Below are 18,764 nucleotides of genomic sequence, written 5' to 3'. Positions count from 1 at the left end.
TGACTTGCCCAGGGTCACTTAGCCAGTAATTGTCTGAGGCTAGATTTGAACTCGAGTCTTGGCGACTTAGGCTCTCTATTCACAGAAGATCAAAAGTGCCGGGTGGCCTAGAGGCTCCTGCTCAGGGAAGGAGGAAGTGGGCTGAGGAGGGGAAGAGGAAATAGGAAGGAAGCACGAAGGAGGAGGAAGACCAGAGAGAAGGGGAGGAAGACGGAAGGAGGGGGGAAAAGGGGGAGGAAAAGTAGGGGGAGAAAAAGTGGGGGAAGGAGGAGGGAGAGGAGGGGAAAGCCTAAAGAGGAGGAAATAGGAGGGGGAAAAAAGAAAGGGGAGGAGGAAGAATCAGAAAAGCAACAGGAGGGGGAAGAGAAGGGAAGTGGGGCAGAGAGAGGAGAGAGGGGCTGCAAGGCTGGCGCCAACCGTGCCCTCCCCCCCTTCCATGGCCCGGCCCACGTGGCCCCAGGCGGGCGGGACTGCACCAAGGTCTTCTGGCACAGGAGAGGACTAAAGGAGAAAGTTAGGAAAGGGAGAGGAGGGAGGAGGCGGAAAGAGGCAGGAGGTCCAGGGGTGGGGGAAGGTGAGGGAGAGGAAGGGGGGATGGGAAGAAGGGGGGGAGAAGTGGGGGGACGGGGAGAAAGGGGGGAGGAGGGAGGGGATGGGGAAGGAGGTTGGAGGAAAAAGAGGAGAGAGGAGGGTAAAGTAAAGAGAAGGATGAGGGACAGAAAGCAGGATGACGAAGGAGGAGGGAGGGGGTGGGGAGAAAGGAAGAAGCTGCAGCTGGCCTAGATCTCCTTGCCTTCCCCCATAAGAGCAGGCTGGAGAATACGATTCCCAGAAGGACTTGCGCACTTTTTACCTAAGGGACGGGAGGGGCGGTGGCCAGGAGGAGAAGGCTAAGGCGAAGGCGCAGGCGCAGAATGCTCTCTTCCTCTCACACTCTAGGACGCCAGCCTACAGCTCCCAGAAAGCTTTGCATGTCCAAACCGAGGCCGAGAGGCCCCTTCAGGGCCGGGGAGGGCGGAGCCGCTGCCTTCCTTCGTCACTTCCGCTGCCGCGGCTCCTCCCTCCGTCGGCGGTACTCAGCTCGGGGTCCCTGTGTCCAGGGCTGCTGTGAGTGGGGGCGGGGACGCGACCTGCCGAAGGGGCGCCGAAAGGGAAGGGGACATTGGGAACCCACGGGCAGGTGGATGCGAAGGCCGCCACCGCGGAACGGGCCGCGCCTGCGCAGTAGCTCCCAAGCGCTGGGCCTAGCCGCGCCACGCCCCCTCCGCGGGCCCACCCTCCCATTGGTCACCCTAACAGGGCCAGACGCAGGAGCCAATCAGCGGTGGAGGAGAAGGAGGGCATGGCTCCCACCTCCCACCTGAGAGCCAAGCCCCGCCAGGTGAGGGGCCCTGCCCATCTGCCGGAGCCCGGGTTTGGGGGAGGGGGTCTGGGCCCTCCCCCTTTGCCCATTCCTTCTCTCCCCGCTGAGGCCCTGCCCACACTAGATGCTTAGTCGCTGACTGCCCCCTTGATCCATCCCTGCAAGCTCCGCCTGCATTTATGTAGCGCCTATGGTGTGCTTGGTGCTCTAGTTCTCATCCCCATTTTAGGGAAGGACCTGTCCAGGGTAGTGTCTGAGGCCAGATTTGACCCCGGGGCACCCTGAGCTGCCCTTGCCATCCCCTGGCCTGGGCGGGGTGAGAGTGGAGGAAGGGGGCGTGTGCCCCCGGGGTCCCAGAGCCCTAGGCTCCTGTCCTCCCTAGGCCAGTTTAGGGCCAGCACATGTGGCTTGATCTTTCAGGGGTCAGTGACGTTCCAGGATGTGGCCGTGGACTTCTCCTGGGATGAGTGGGGGCATCTGGGCCCCGCCCAGAAGGAGCTGTACCGGGAGGTGATGCTGGAGAACTACGGGAACCTGGTGTGCCTGGGTGAGGACCTCAGCTGCCCCTGGGATCCAGGGGTGGGGGGGGGAGGGTCTCCTTTCCTGTCCTCGGCCAGGGCTGGCCCGGCCTCCCCCCCACCCTTGTATCCCTCCCACCCCGCCCCAGCTTTCCCTTGCCCTCCTGGGCAGCGACCTGCACATAGGAAGTTCCAAGTAGAATGAAGGAGGCCCCTCTGAGGTCCATGCTCTACTCTCTGCCCCATCCCTCCCTTCAGGCTCTTTGTACCATTTGCTGGCCTTGACCCTGTAGAGATAGGCTTGAGATGCCAGGAGCATCCCTTCAGCTCTTTCCCATTTCACCCGAGCAGGACTTGCAAGATCCAAACCAGATGTGATCCATCGGCTGGAACAAGGGGAAGCGCCCTGGAGGCCAGGGGAAGGCTTCTCCAGAAGCAGCCGTCCAGGTGAGTGAGCGACCCCAGGCAGGTGAAGCATTCAGGCCCAAGCCTTTGGATCAGGCTGGACCAGGGAGCTGTCCTCAAAGACTCCAGACCCCTGGAGAACAGTTGAGGCCACCAGGCATGAGAGCCTCAGTTCTACACCACAAATATCCTTCCTGTCCTGTTGTATTCATAAACCCCTGCAATCTGGTTGAAGAGGGGCCTGAGGAAGGCATGGGTCTTTTCCTTCCATCTTTCTCTGAGATTGCCTTGTCTCAGCAGTCATTTTCTTGATCACCTCTCTTGGCCATGGATTCACTCACTCTCTTAAGGGTGTATATCAGTTGCAACAAAAGAAAGCTTTCTTATCTCCTTGGAACCTTTGTCTTCTGTGTAATTTGTAATGCTGTATTCCTGTTCTCATGTTTTTTTTTTTTTAGTATTTCTCCCAGTTAATATGTAAAAACCATATTTAACATTCATTTTAAAAATTCCTAGTCCCAAATTCTCCCCCTTCCTTCCCCGCCCCTCATTGGGAAGGAAAGGAATTCAACATAGTTTATATATATGTATAGTCATGCAAAACACTTCCATAATAGTCATGTCATGAAATAAAACACAGACAAAACCTCAAGAAAGAGAAAGTAAAAAGCCTCCTTCAGTCTGTATTCAGACACCCTCAGCTCTTTCTCTGGAGATGGAGAGCATTTCTCATCCCAAGTCCTTCAGAGTTGTTGTGGATCGTTGTCCTTCACAGCTGATCATCTTACAATATTGTTGTTGCTTTGTATCCAGTACATTTCACTTTGCATCAGTCCATGCAAGTCTTTCCAGATTTTTCTGAGAACATCCTGCTCATCATTTCTTACGGTACAATAGTATTCCGTCATAACCACATACCACAACTTGTTCAGCCATTCCCCAGTTGATGGGCATCGTTCCAGTTTCTAATTCTTTGCCCCCAGAAAAGAGCTGCTGTAAATATTTTTGTACATATGGGTCCTTTTCCTTTTTGTTTTTTATTTCTTTTGGGATATAGACCTAGTAGTGCTATTGCTAGGTAAAAGGGTATGCTTGGTTTTAGAGCCCTTTGGGCATAGTTCCAGATTGTTTTACAGAATAGTTGAATCAGTTCACAACTCCACCAACACTGCATTAATGTCTCATTTTCCCCACATCCCCTCCAGTATTTGTCATTTACCTTTTCTGTCCTATTAGCCAATCTGATAGGTAGGAGATGGTACTTCAGAATTGTTTTAATTTGCATTTCTTTAATCAGTAATGAGTTAGAGTATTTTTTCATGTGGCTATAGATAATTTTGGTTATTTCATCTGAAAACTGATCATATCTTTTGATCATTTATCAATTGGGGAATGACTCTTATTTTTATAAATTTGACTCAGTTCTCTATATTTTTGAGACCTTTATCAGAAAAACTTGCTTCAGAAATTTTTTCAGTTACTGTTGTTGTTTCCCTGCCATACCCCACCCCCATTTATTCTATTCTCTCTCTCCTTTCACCTGTCCCTCCTCAAAAGTGTTTTGCCTCTGACTACCCTCCCATATGCCCTCCCTTCTATCATCCCCCTTTCTCTCACGCCCTTCCTCACCTTCTTTCCTATATAGTAAGATAGATTTCTATACCAAATTGAGTGTGTATGTTATTCCTTCTTTGAGCCAATTCTGCTGCAAGTAAGGTTTACTCACTTCCCCTCCATTGTAAAAGCTTTTTCTTGCCTCTTTTATGTGAGATAATTTACCCCATTGTCTCCTTTTCTCTCTCCCAATACATTCCTCTCTCACCCCTTAATTTTATTTTTTAGATATCATCTCTCCTTTACCAGGCTGTGCCTTCTGTTTATACATACTCATTCTAACAACCCTAATAATGAGAAAGGTCTTATGAGTTACAAATATCATCTTTCCATGTAGGAATGTAAATTGTTTAACCTTATTCAGTCCCTTGTGATTTCCCTTTCCTGTTTACCTTTTTATACTTCTCTTGAGTCTGTATTTGAAAGTCAGATTTTCTATTCAGCTGGGAACTCTAGCATTTGGCTGTAGTATTCCTGGAAGTTTTCATTTTGGGATCTCAGGAGGTGATTGGTAGATTCTTTCAATTTCTATTTTATCTTCTGGTTCTAAAATATTGGGGCAGTTTTCCTTGATAATTTCTTAAAAGATGATGTCTAGGTTCTTTTTTTGATATGGCTTTCAGGTAGCCCAATAATTTTTAAATTATCTCTCCTGAAACTATTTTCTAAGCCAGTTGTTTTTCCAATGAGATATTTTGTGTTGTCTTCTGTTTTTTATTCTTTTGGTTTTGTTTGACTGTTTCTTGATTTCTCATAGTCATTAGCTTCTATTTGCTTCATTCTCAGTTTAAAGGAATTATTTTCTTCAGTGGTCTTTTGGGCCTCCTTTTCCATTTGGCCAGTTCTGCTTTTTAAGTCATTCTTCTCTTCATTGACTTTTTTGGACCTCTTTTACCATTTGGCCTAGTCTGCTTTTTAAGTCATTCTTCTCTTCATTGACTTTTTGTACTTCTTTTACCATTTGGCCTAGTCTGCTTTTTAAGGCATTATTTTCTTCAGTATTTTTTGTGTCTCCTTTACCACTTGTTTTTCATGATTTTCTTGCATCACTCTCATTTCTCTTCCCAATTTTTCCTCTACCTCTCTTTACTTGACTTTCAGAATCCTTTTTGAGCTCTTCCATGACCTGAGACCAATTCATATTTTTCTTAGAGTCTCTGGATATGGGAGCTTTGACTTTTCGTCTTCTTTTGAATGTATGTTTTGATCTTCCTTGTCACCATAGTAACTTTCTATAGTCTGATTTTTTTTCCTTTGCTCATTTTCCCATCTTATTTTTTGACTGTTATTTCTTTATTAAAGTAGGGCTTGGCATCCAGAGTGGAGGGCTTACTGTCCCAAGCCCCAGCTTGTGCAGCTGTTTTCAGAGATACTTCTAGGGACCTGTAAGTTTTCAGTACTTCCAAGGTGGTATGATTTAAGGAGAGGTGTTTATTCCTCTCCTGGCCTATGCTCTGATCTGTGAGTGAACACAAGCCCTCTTTTCTGCCCTGGAACTGTGAGGAGGGTCCCCCCTCCACTGTGGCAGCAAGCTCTGGTGTGCTAGTGCTCCTCCTTGCCCTGGGACTGCCACCTAGATCTGAGTATGGGCAAGGCAACAGAATCTTTCTTCAGGGCCAGCGAAGAGACCCCTGTAATCTCCTTCTGAGCAGTAGTTCAACCCCCTTACCATCTGTGGGCTGAGAACTCTGGATTCAGTCACTCCCCAGGCCTGCCCCTGGTTTGTGGGGTCTCCGTCTTTGCTGGGGCAGCCTGCACTGGACTGAGCTCCGCTCTCACTCAGGTCTCACAGACCTTTTCTACTGACCTAAGTTGTCTTAAGTGGGAAATGTGTTTTACTCTGTCTTTTTGTGTTGTGTTGCTCTAGCTGTTTAGAGTCATTCTTAACAGGTATTTGGAGGGGTTTGAGGAGAGCTTAGGCAAGTCCCTGCCTTTACTTTGCCATTTTGGCTCCACATCCCCTGTTCTCATTTTTTAAAAAAAGTTGTGTTTAGTTAGTAAGCATTTATTAAGCATCTGCTATGTGCCAGGCACTGTGTTTAGCACCACGGTTACAAAGAAAGGCAAAAAATAGTCCTTGTTCTCAAGGAGCTTATGGCCCAACGGGGGAACAGTACGCAAACAATGTGTGCAGGATATGTTAACTGTAATCTCAGAGGAAAGGCACTAACGTCAAGGAGATGGAGAAAGGGCTTGTTGGTGAAGGAGCAGCTTTAGCTGAGACTTGAAGGAAGCCTGGGATGTTAGAAAGGGGAGATGAAGAAGAGTTTCAGGCATGGGCGGTGGTGGTAAAAAGGCAGAGTTGGGTGGTGGAGTGTCTTGTGCAAAGAGCATGCAGGGGCCAGGGTTACTGAATGGAGAGTGTGTAGAAAGGAGTAAGGTGTAAGAAGACTGAAAAAGAGGGAGAGGAGGCTATGATACGAAGGCTCCAGAGCCAAACATGGTAGTGGTTCAGTCATTTAAGTCATGTCTGACTCTCCCACTTGGGGTTTTCTTGGCAAAGATGCTGGAGTGGTTTGCTATTTCCTTCTTCAATTTATTTTGCGGATAAGGGAAACAGGGTGAAGTGACACAGCTATTAAGTGTCTGAGGCCAGATTCAAACTCCAGAAGATGAATCTTCCTGACCCCAAGCCCAGTGCCCTATCCACTGTGCAGGAGAGCTCCATTATAGCCAAATAGAACACCTTATGTTGGATTGTAGAGGGCATAGGGCCACTGGAATTTGTTGAGTAGAAGGGCAGCACAGTTAGATCTGCACTTCAGGAAAATGGTTTTGGCGCTGGCATGAGGAGAGACTTGGAATGGGCAAACCTCACATCAAACCACTATTGCATTAGTGCAGACATGAGGCCATGAGTGCCTGCACCAGGGTAGTGGCCGTGTCTCAGAAAAGAAGGGGGTATCTGTAAGATGTTACCAGATGACAGGCTTTAGCAGCAGATTGGGCATGGACAGTGAGAAATATGAGGAGTTGAGTGTGATATCTAGGTGGTGAGCCCGGAGGGCTGGGAAGGTGGTGTTGCCTTCTCCAATAGTAGGGAAAATGAGATTGGGAGAGGGTTTAAGAGGAAAGATTATCAGTCCAGTTTTGAACACATTGAGTTTATCATATCTATGGTAAATTCACCTTGACATGTTCATTTTGTTAGAAATATACTTGACACTGAAATTCAGGTATCAAGGGCGATTTATTATTATTGAGGAATTCAAAGGAATTGGTAAATATTCCTGGCCAGGCGTGGACTCCACCCTTTTTTAGGAAGGGAAAGTGGGGAATAAAGGACCGAGACCAATTTTATTCTATTAGACTGACATAGATTGATGCACTGTCAGATCAGTACCTCTCTTCAGAGAACAGATTGGTCCTCTCCCTTCTGGGGGAAGGGAACCTTCCCTATACACCCCCCTAATATGCAACTCCTTGGCTACCCTCCTGAACATACTTCCCATGTTCAAAAATGGTAGAAAACTCCTCCCTGTGGGTGTGTGAGGTAATATTCAATTAGCCAATTAAGCATGCCTGGTAGCCATTTGACTCAGTTTTCTCTTCAACCCTGACCATTATCTGACCAGTTTAGACCAGTTTTCCTAACATCCTGAAACTGTGGTTTCTGCAAAAGCACAAACTCTATTCCCATTGGCTGAGGGCTCTCCTCCTGGTGAATTTTTACTCCTTTGTTCAAGCTAAAACTTAGTTGTTCTGTGGAACTCAATTAACTCTTCTGTGGAAACCTAGCTTTCCCTAACTTTTACCCATCTCTCACAATTTGGTACTTGGAGATCAAAGACTGCAGATCAGGAGAGATATTAGGGCTAGATAAATAGCTTAAATTTTGTGTGCCTAGAGATGATAACTGGATCCATGGCAGCTGGTGAGATCACCAACCAAAATGGTACAAAGGGAGAAGAGAAGAGGATGTGTAGGTACAAAGGTGGTAGGAGCAGTTACTGGAACTGGGATTAGCCTGGAGAAGGGAAAACTGGTGGGGGATGGGCTAGCCATCTTCAAGTATTTGAAGAGCTGTCATATGGAACAAGGATCAGAAATGTTCTGGTTTGGCCTGAGAGACCAGAACCATGAGCAGTGGGGAAAAGTTACAATGAGATAAATTGAAGATAATTCTCAGGAAAAATCTCTTAACGATTAGAGTTGTCCCAAAGTGGAATGTTCTGTTTCAGGAGATGGTAGGTTTCCTTCTTGCTGGAGTCTTCACTTAAAGGCTGGGTGACCATTTGTTGAATACATTATGATGGGGGCTACTGCCAATCATATTGACTCTTGTCTTGCCACTGGACTCTCATAACTGTGGATGAGACAGTGAGGCTGGTGGCTTTGCTCATCTCTGCCTAACTTAAGGACCCACCCTGCCAGTTTGAGTTGGAGAATGCTGCTCCTCTTTTCCCCTTCTCTCTCCTCTCCCCTCCTCCTTCCCTTATTCCCCATTTCCCTTCCCCCCTCTCCCTTTCCTCCTTCTTTCTCCTTCCTTCTTCCCTCATTACATGTGGTCCTTTTGTCCAAAGGAATATAACTTTCGGTTGCTTATATCTTGTACAATATCTTGTGGTTTGAGGGCTAATTTTTTTTCAATTTAGTTATTTACTTTTTTTCTCCCCAAAGCTGGGACAATTTACTTTTTGTCCTACAAGATTTCGTTTGAGTTATTGAAATATAACTGTAGAAAAACAGGCTTTTTAAAAGCCCATTGTGATTCAAATGGAGCTACTTGACTATGCTTTTAATGCAAATCACTCTGGCTTTCATTGAATGGCTTATAATAGGCCCCAGTCTAAGCCTCTGTCACTCATTCTTTGGGTTTTGATGGCTTAGAGTGAGTTTAAATAGTAACTTTTCTGTTCTGGCCAGTAACTCTTGAGAGTCTCCCCTTCCCAGATAGATACTTTTGTGGTGGTAAACTAGGCCATCTTTTGTCTCAGTTTTAACCTCCTTAATGACTAGGGAGTCATTAAATTGATGTTGCCTCAAACAGACTGAGACCTGGGAAAGACCTTAATTAAAAAGGCCAAGGTCACCCGCTGACCAACACCAGTCACCTTGACTCTTGTTTCGCTGCTCGACTCTCATGACTCTGGAGGAGAGAGTGAGGCATCCGATGACTGCCTCACTTCAATCCAATTCAGGAGCAGTCAGAACATCACCATCATGATGTCATTGGTCTTTTTCCAAAATGAAGGATAAACAACCACAACTTACTCTTTTTTTTTTTTGTGACACAAAAAAGAATATTATTGCAATGTAAGAAACAATTAATATGAAGAATTCAGGAAAGTTACAGAGCTAAATAAAACCAGGAAAACAACACATGTGATATTATGATAGAAATAATATAATAGAAATAGATAATAATATAAATATAAATAATATAAATAGAAAGAACTCAAAAAATGACACTGATCACTATGCAAGGGATGTGTTGGTAGATGTTTAACAAGTGACTCTTTGAAAAAAACTGTACCCACAACACACTTTGTAGTTTAATCAGCATTATTAACATTTTTTTCATCACTTTCTTATGCAAGGACAATCAACAAAACAATAAATCAAGCCCTGATTGTAGTGTTTGCTGATTTATGAGGTATAAATCCTTATACTGAAAGTTTAACAATCGCTTCTCACTAACCTGTTTAAAATGGCTCCGGCGCATCTTTGATTGTAATTATAATAGCAAGTTTAGCCCTAGAGAAAGGTTGAGAAAATGCACCTCTTTCCCTCCACTATAGAAGTGGGAGGCTACGGGTGTGCTGCACTATAGAAACTCTTTGGCATGGACTTTATATCGGTTAATCTTGTGTAACTGTCTTCCCCCCTTTCTTTATTTTAAATCTTTGTTATAATGGGGAATTCCTCTTCAAAGATGTGCAGTGAATGTCTTCATGCACCTGGCAGTTGTTCCAGGCTTTGCCCCGTTGGGGGAGGTGGGCGCCTCATTAGCATCATTTCTCATGCCGTAGATCTCAAACACTAGCGGATCGTGTGTCCTGTTTTTCCACGTGAGGCCTTGAGGCCTTTGTGACCCACAGCAGCTCTGGTAGAATAAAACCCAGTCACCTTTTCATGCTTCTCTTGGTTCTTGTGTTTGAAAGTCAAATTTTCTATTCAGCTCTGCTCTTTTCACTGAGAAAGCTTGAAAGTCGTCTATTTTATTGAAAGTCCATATTTTGCCTTGGAGCATGATACTCAGTTTTGCTGGGTAGGTGATTTTTGGTTTTAATCCTAGCTCCATTGACCTCCGGAATATGGTATTCCAAGCCCTTCGATCTCTTAATGTAGAAGCTGCCAGATCTTGGGTTTCCACAATACTCAAATGGTTTCTTTCTGGCTGCTTGCAGTATTTTCTCCTTGATCTGGGAGCTCTGGAATTTGGCGACAATATTCCTAGGAGATTTCTTTTTGGGATCTGTTTGAGGAGGCAATCGATGGATTCTTTCAATTTCTATTTTGCCCTGTGGCTCTAGAATATCAGGGCAATTCTCCTTGATAATTTCTTGAAAGATGATATCTAGGCTCTTTTTTGATCATGGCTTTCAGGCAGCCCAATAATTTTTAAATTATCTCTCCTGGATCTCTTTTCCAGGTCAGTGGTTTTTCCAATGAGATATTTTACGTTGTCTTCCATTTTTTTCATTCCTTTGGTTCTGTTTTATAATATCTTGATTTCTCATCAAGTCACTAGCTTCCACTTGCTCCAATCTAATTTTTAAGGTAGTATTTTCTTCAGTGGTCTTTTGGACCTCCTTTTCCATTTGGGTAATTCTGCCTTTCAAGGCATTCTTCTCCTCATTGGCGTTTTGGAGCTCTTTTGCCATTTGAGTTAGTCTATTTTTTAAGGTGTTGTTTTCTTCAGTATATTTTTCAGCGTTTTTTTGGGTCTCCTTTAGCAAGTCATTGACTTGTTTATCATGGTTTTCTCCCATCCTTCTCATTTCTCTTCCCAATTTTTCCTCTACTTCTCTAACTTGCTTTTCCAAATCCTTTTTGAGCTCTTCCATGGCCTGAGACCAGTTCATGTTTTTCTTGGAGGCTTTTGTTGTAGGCTCTTTGACTTTGTTGACTTCTTCTGGCTGTATGTTTGTATTAGGAGGGCAGAGTTTATAATCTCAAAGAGGATCATAAACATGTCTGAAAGGTTCGGAACCGCCGGATATAAGAAACTCTCAAAGTAGAAGGCAGAAGAATCAAAACATATATTTAGGCTCCACAGTAACCAACCCATGAACCAGCAACCCCATTTTGATATATTGATCAAAAGCTTCCAGGCCCAATAAGTACGCCTTGAAAGAGTAACCAGGAGGCTACAGAGAAGCATGATTGCATAAAGCAAAATCATGCTTCCCCCTCTATGGTAAAAAGATTACCCACTGGCCTGAAGTCTTTGTTCAGCTTCCTCCCGTAGGTCAGCTCTGCTACTGGCAGCTCCTGCTTCAGCTGTGGCTGTGGCTGTAGCAGCCTCTGGCTCCAACGGGAGCTGCTTTTAACCATCCAGCTTCTGCGGGGGTGTAAGGTACGCCGGGGAAAACACAGGTTCTTTCAATCTGCTTAAGCAAGGTGAAGGGGTTGACTGGGAAAGCACAGGTTCTTTCCATCAGCTTAAGCAAGGGAAGCAAGGTGAAGGGGCCGACAAGCTTACTCCAGTCCAACATACAAACAGCATTCAGTTCAGGGGAAAAAGCCAAACTAGTCAAGGGCACTTGTTGACTAAGTGCTAAGGAGCCCATTTTTGGTTGCCAATACAATGTTTTGGTCTTCTTTGTCACCAAAGAAGGATTCCAAAGTCTGAGACTGAATATGGGTGTGTTTTTGCTGCTTGGCCATGTTCCCAAAGAACTAACTTGACCCTTGAGTTTTTCAGCGGGATATGACTGCTTGTAGACTAAAGAGTTCTATGTTTCACGCTTGGGGGGATGCGCCAGCTCTGCCACACCAGCACTCCTCCTTCCCCAAGAACCCCCAACCCGGACTGGACTTAGCTCTTTAGCAGGCTGTGCACTCCTGCTCTGATCCGCCACTTAATTCCTCCCACCAGGTGGGCCTGGGGCCAGAAGCAACTGCAGCTGTACTTCTGTAGCTGCCCCACCTCTGCTGCCCCTGGGGCGGTAGCCAAACTGCAAACTCCTTCCACTCCCGCAGCTTTTCCCACTAACCTTCTCTGTTGTCTTTGGTGTTTGTGGGTTGAGAAGTCTGGTAACTGCTGCAGCTCACTGATTCAGGGTGCTAGGGCACGCTCCGCCCGGCTCCTGGTCTGGTTGGTCCGCGCCGCTCACGCTGGGCTCTGGTCCACTCTGCTCTGTTCCCAGCTCCATGCAGGATAGACCTCACCCAGAGACCATCCAGGCTGTCCTGGGCTGGAGCCCTGCTTCCCTCTGCTCTTTTGTGGGTTCTGCAGTTCTAGAATTGGTTCAGAGCCATTTGTTATAGGTTTTTGGAGGGACTCGGTGGGGAGCTCACGCTAGTCCCTGCTTTTCAGCTGCCATCTTGGCTCCGCCCCCAGTGTCTCCTACTTCTGCAAAATGCCATGGACAATTGTTGCACAACTTATTCTGATGAGATTCCTCTTGTGTGTAGTTCAGACTAGATGGCTGCTCAGGTCCTTCTTCTCTCTCTTTCATTCTGTGATTCTTTGACATCTTAGCATCATGCTCCAGGGGAGTCACAGCAGTCTATATGAGTCTTAGTCTCCTATTTTGTAGCATGTTGTAACTGCTCTGCCTACCTCACCAGGTTCTTTTATCCATGGGAAAGGTTTCATATAGTGTACCTGACAATAATTATAATGATCGTTGACATACTCCTTTTTTTAAATGAATGAAATAAAGCTACATAGAATTACAAGGGAGACCGATTATATTGAAATAAAGATGTATTTTTTCCCATCCAGGTTCATAGTTTCCAAAGGACATTTCTCTCAAGGCTCCAAACTTAAGATTATAGTGTAATTTGTCCTACTTTTTACAGTATTACAGTCTTATTTCTCAATAGAAGACACAGAAGACAGGCCATATGTGTCAGGAGTATCATGGAATACTTACTTGTTTTATTTCTTTCAGATTGGGAAACTAGACTTGAAAACAAAGAGTTAAGTCCAACACTGAGCATATTTATAGAAGAATCTTCCAGGGAAAAACTCAGAATGGGCAGTCCTCGGGTTTTAAAGCTGAGAGAAGCCTGGGAATGTGATACCAACTTAAAGAGTCTACAGAATCGTGAAGAGAAACAATCTAGCAAAATAAAAATCACCCGGAGGAAACGGCGCAGTAAAGTAAAAAACCACGAATATAATAAGAATGGCAGAAGCTTTGGTGTAGAACCAGTCCCTTCAGAATTGATCATTCCTAAGGATAACGAGAATGGGAAACCATTTGGTAATCATTCAGACCTTATTAAAAATCATAGACTAAACACTGATGAGAAACCTTATGAATGTAATGAATGTGGAAAAACTTTCCTTTGGTCAACAGAACTTACCCACCACCAGAGAATTCATACAGAAGAGAAACCTTTTGAATGTAAGGGCTGTGGGAAGGCCTTCCGCTGGAATTCACAGCTTATTCTACATGAGGGAATCCACAGTGGAGAGAAACCTTTTGAATGTGAAGAGTGTGGAAAAGCCTTTCGCCTGAGGTCACAGCTTACTTTACACCAGCGAATCCATACTGGAGAGAAACCTTTTGTATGCAACAAATGTGGGAAAGCATACAGGCTGAGCTCACAACTTACTCTACACCAGAGAATTCATACTGGAGAAAAGCCTTTTAAATGTAAAGAATGTGGGAAGGCTTTTCACCTAAGTGGACGGCTTACTGTACACCAGAGAATTCATACTGGAGAGAAACCTTATGGATGTAATGAATGCGGGAAGGCCTTCCTTATGAGGTCACAGCTTATTGCACACCAGAGAATTCACACTGGAGAGAAACCTTATGAATGTAATGAATGTGGGAAGGTCTTCCGCCTGAGTGGACAACTTACAGTACACCAGAGAATTCATACTGGAGAGAAACCGTGTGAATGTAAAGAATGTGGGAAGGCCTTCCGCCTACAGTCACAGCTTACTGTACACCAGAGAATCCATACTGGGGAGAAACCTTATGAATGTAATGTATGTGGGAGGGCATTCCGCCGGAACTTAGAGCTTACCTTACACCAGATACTTCATACTGGAGAAAAACCTTATAAATGTGATGAATGTGGGAAAGCCTTTGGCCACAGGACAAAACTAACTGTGCACCAGAGAATTCATACTGGAGAGAAACGTTATGAGTGTAATGAATGTGGAAAGGCCTTTTACCAGAGTGGACAGCTTACTTTACACCAGAGAATTCATACTGGAGAGAAACCTTGTGAATGTAAAGAATGTGGGAAGGCCTTCCGCCTGCAATCACAGCTTACTGTACACCAGAGAATCCATACTGGGGAGAAACCTTTTGAATGTAATGAATGTGGGAAGTCCTTTCAGTGGAGGTCTCTAATTATAGTACATCAGAGAATTCATACTGGAGAGAAACCTTTTGAATGTAATGAATGTGGGAAAGCCTTCCGCTTGCAGTCACAGCTTACATCACACCAGAGAATCCATACTGGAGAGAAACCATATGAATGTAATGAATGTGGGAAGGACTTTCAGTGGAGGTCTTTGCTTGCAGTCCATCAGAGAATTCATACAGGAGAGAAACCTTTTAAATGTAACGAATGTGGGAAAGCCTTCCGCCTCAGTGGACAGCTTACTTCACACCAGAAAGTTCATACTGGAAAGAATCCTTATGAATGTAATGAATGTGGGAAGACCTTTTGCAGGAGATCCCATCTTATTGGACATAAGAGATACCATAGTAGAGAGAAACTTTATGAATGTGATGGATGGGAAAGGCCTTTTGATGTAGTCTAGGACTATAGCTGATCAGAGAATCCATATTGGAGAGAAAACTTATGAATATAATGTGGAAGAGCATTTGTATGAGCTCTGGGCCTTGTGATCATCAAATAATTCATACTAGAGAGAAACCTTAAGATTGTAATGAATGTGAAAAGTCCTTCCACTGGGGATCCCATCTTATTATACATCAAAGAATTTATAATGAACAAACTAAAAATTAAATGAAAGGCTTTTATCAGCACAAACTTGACAGCATCAGATGATATGTAGAAATGTAATAAATGTAGGAAGCCTTTCCATCTAAAAAGTTGACTTACTGATCATCAGAGAACCATATTTCATCAGAAGCTTAGAAGAGTAATAATCATACATACACCTTTTTTTGAAGCATGATGTTTACTGGACATCAGATTATTTGTCCTGGAGATAAACCTTGTAATTGTGATGAATGTGGGATTATACCTTCCTTTGGAACACACAATTTAATCATCAAAGTAATGGTGTAGAGATTGGCAATAATTGAGGGAAAAATAGCTTTCAGAGCATCCATCTTATCAGTCTCTTCATACTTATGAGAAAAATCACATGAATAATGAATATGAAAAAGTCTTTCAGCCACAATACAACTTTAGGATTTGAACAATCATGTAATCTTTCAGCTTCCAAGAATGAGAAGGTAACAATGCCTTTACATTGTGCCTTTGTTGGACCGTATCTGGAGTATTGGGCTCTGCTTGGGGCATTAGAGTTTAAGAAGGACATTGAGAAGGTGGAAAACATTTGAAATACAGCAGCTAGTACTTGAATGAGGCTCAGTAGAAGGGTCTGAGAATGGTTAGCATGGAGAAGAGAAGACTTGTGGCATGTTAGCTATGTGGAAAAGGGATTACATTTGCTCTGCTTATCTCCAAAGGTGCAGAACTGGGAAAAACCAGTGAAAACTGCAAACAGGCAAGATCTAGAATATCAAAAGATTTCATGAAAAGAGATAGGGACAAGGAAGAACAGAGCACCTCACACCTCAAACTATATTATAAATGTACCAGTCATCAAAACTATCTTGTAGTGGCTAAAAAAAGAGAAAAGATCCATGGATAAGGGAAGAATTTGTGATGAAAAAAGAGCATTATAGGAAGTAAAATGGATAATTTTGATTACATTAAAAAGGTTTTGCATAAGCAAATCTAATGCAGCCATACTGGGAAAATAATTTTTATACTAAGTTTCTCTGATAAAGGCTGTATTTCTTAAGTATATGGAGAGCAGAGTCAAATCTATAAGACTACAAGTTATTGCCCAATTTCTTGTTGTTGTTTGTCTTTCATTCTTGAAGAGGACCAATGACATCATGAGGGTGATGTCCTGACTTGCTCATGAATTGGATTTAAGTGTAGCAGAGCTGCACAAAGTCATCAGCCTCACTCTTATCCAGTGAAAAGACAAGAGTTGAGATGACTGGTGAGGGCCCAAGATGCAGTGGGTGACTGGCTTTTTAAAATTAAAGTCTTTCCCAGGTCTCAGTTTGTCTGCTCTGATTGAGAAATGGTCAAAAAATATGAACAGGCAGTTACCAGAAGAAATCAAAGCTATCTATAGTCACATGAACAAAAAATGCTCTAAATCACTGTTGATTAGAAAAATGCAAATTAAAACAACTCTGAAGTGCCACCTCACATATATCAAATGGTTAATATGACATGAAAATGATGTGCTGAAGGGAATGTGGTAAAAATGGGTACACTAATGCATTGTTGGAGTTGTGAACTGATCCAATCATTCTGAAGAGCAATTTGGAACTCTGCCCAATGGGCTATAAAACTGCATGCCCTTTGACCTAGTACTACCACTACTAGGTTTGTGTCCCAAAGAGATAAAAGGAAAAGGACCTATGTGTACAAAAGTATTTATAGCAACTCTTTTTGTGGTGGCAAAAAAATTGGAAATTGAGGGGATGCTCATCAATTGGGGAATGACTGGACAAGTTGTTGTATATAATTGTGATGGAAAATTCATACTATAAGAAATGAACAGGAGAGAGAAAGACTTACATGAACTAATGCAAAGTGAATTGAGCAGAACCAGGAGAACATTGTACACAGTAACAGCAGCATTGTGGAATGAAGACTTGTGAATGACTTAGTTATAGTTTCAGCAACACAGTAATCTAAGACAATTCTGAAGGACTTATGATGAAAAATGCTATCCACTTCCAGAAAAAGAACTGGTGGAGTTTGAATACTTCTTAAAAAAAAACAATTATCTTTCTTGTTTTGGGGGGGGGTAATCTGTGTTTTCTTTTGCAACATGGCTATTATGGAAATATATTTTGCATGACTGCACATGTATAATCTATATCAAATTGCTTGCCTTCTCAAGGAAGGGGGGGGAGGGATAGAATTTGGAACTCAAGATTTAAAAAAATGAATGTTAAAAGTTGTTTTTACATGTAATTGGAAAAATAAGTTTAAAAATTTTCAAATAGATCATTGAAATCAATTAAACAAGAGAGAGTAAGAAACAATTGAACTCAGTAACCCCATGTTTGATAAACTTTAAAACTAATTATGTGCTTAAGAAAGACCCCTTATTTGATTAAAATGAGGAAAACTGGAAAGCAATCTGGCAGAAATTAGGTTTAGACCAGCATCTTACAGCACATTCCACAGTACCTTCTAAATGGATATTTGATCTTAATATTAAAAATAAATACCATGAAATCATTAGAAGGGAAATAGATCATATGCCTCTCCTAGCTATGGGTAGGATATGCATTGTCCAAATAAGGGACAGAAGCAATTAGAAAAGCTAAAATACATAACTTTGATTATATGGAATTGAAAAGTTTCAGCACAAACAAAATGCATCCAGGATAATAAGGGAAACAGTTAAATGGGAATAAATCTTTGTATCAGATTTTTCTGGTAAGAGTTTGGTATCCAAGATGTACGAACAAAAATACACATACATATTCATATATGTGTGTGTACAACCCAAAGCCAAAGGATATGTCAAAGGCCATATGAAAGAGTGCTCCAAATCACTAAGAAAAATGCAAATCAAAATAACCTGAAGTTTCACCTAACACCTTGCAAATTGGCAGAAATGCCAAAAGATGTTAATAGTCAATGTTGGAATAGTTATGGGAAGTTAGGCACTATAGCACATTGTTGTAGCATACAATCCTTTTGGGGAACACTAGAATTATGCAAATAAATTGGCTAAAATGTCTTTACCGTTTGACTCAGAGACTCCACTACTGGGGTTATACTGAAAGGAGGCCATTGATTAGAAGAAAGTCTCCATGTACACTGAAGTATAGCAACACTTTGAATTAGTAAAGAACCGGAAACAAAAGTAGATGTTTATCAATTGTTGTTTGTTGTTCAGTCATTTCAGTCATGTTTGACTCTGTGACCCATCTGGAGTTTGCTTGGCTGATATACTGGAGTGGTTTGCCATTTCCTTCTCCAGATCATTTTATAGATGAGGAAACCAAGGCAAACAGGGTTAAATGACTCACGCAGCTAGTGTCTGAGGCTGGATTTGAATTCAGATCTTCCTGGTTCCAAGCTTAGTGCTCTATCCACTGCACCACCCAGCTGCCTGTGTATCAATTAGGGAATGGCTAAACAGACTGTAGTACTCAAATGTAATGGAATATTACTGTGCTGTAAGAAATGATGACTGTAATGAATACAGAAGAGCCCGGAATGATGTAAATGAAGTGATTCATAGTCAAATTCAGCAGAGCCAAGAACACTATATATAATGACTACCAATATTGAAACGAGAAAGAATAACCTCCCTTCCCACCCCCCACCCCCCAAAAAATGAATGAATCAAAATGACAAGAACAAGCATGGCTCCAAAGAAGAGGTGGAAGATGCTTCTGTGAGAGGTCCGAGAATGCGAAGCAGAGTGCATATTCTCAGACTTTTGTGACATATAGACCTTTCTCACTTTACCTCGGTGA

At 43.2% G+C, this 18,764-nt stretch overlaps 1 protein-coding gene across 1 annotated transcript; it reads left to right on the top strand.

Annotated features, from left to right (window-relative positions):
* Positions 1–1,025: 1,025 nt before the first annotated feature.
* On the top strand, positions 1,026–18,273 carry LOC118834709 (zinc finger protein 420-like). The gene is made up of 4 exons (XM_036742150.1): positions 1,026–1,381; positions 1,784–1,910; positions 2,233–2,328; positions 12,966–18,273. The coding sequence occupies exons 1-4, from the start codon at positions 1,343–1,345 to the stop codon at positions 14,801–14,803; spliced, it is 2,100 nt and encodes a 699-aa protein (XP_036598045.1). The 5' UTR covers positions 1,026–1,342; the 3' UTR covers positions 14,804–18,273.
* Positions 18,274–18,764: the final 491 nt, after the last annotated feature.

This window comes from Trichosurus vulpecula, chromosome 1 (assembly GCF_011100635.1).
Source record: "Trichosurus vulpecula isolate mTriVul1 chromosome 1, mTriVul1.pri, whole genome shotgun sequence".
Taxonomy (NCBI): domain Eukaryota; kingdom Metazoa; phylum Chordata; class Mammalia; order Diprotodontia; family Phalangeridae; genus Trichosurus; species Trichosurus vulpecula.
Note: the sequence above shows the minus strand (reverse complement) of the source record. Positions and strands in the feature narration are given on the sequence as shown.

What these genes read in the sequence shown, in the direction of transcription:
- LOC118834709 (XM_036742150.1), top strand. Translation starts at nt 1,343, where the DNA reads ATGGCTCCCACCTCCCACCTGAGAGCCAAGCCCCGCCAG. An exon ending in CGGGAACCTGGTGTGCCTGG is followed by an intron (nt 1,911 to 2,232) that starts GTGAGGACCTCA and finishes TCACCCGAGCAG; the next exon opens with GACTTGCAAGATCCAAACCA. An exon ending in CTCCAGAAGCAGCCGTCCAG is followed by an intron (nt 2,329 to 12,965) that starts GTGAGTGAGCGA and finishes TATTTCTTTCAG; the next exon opens with ATTGGGAAACTAGACTTGAA.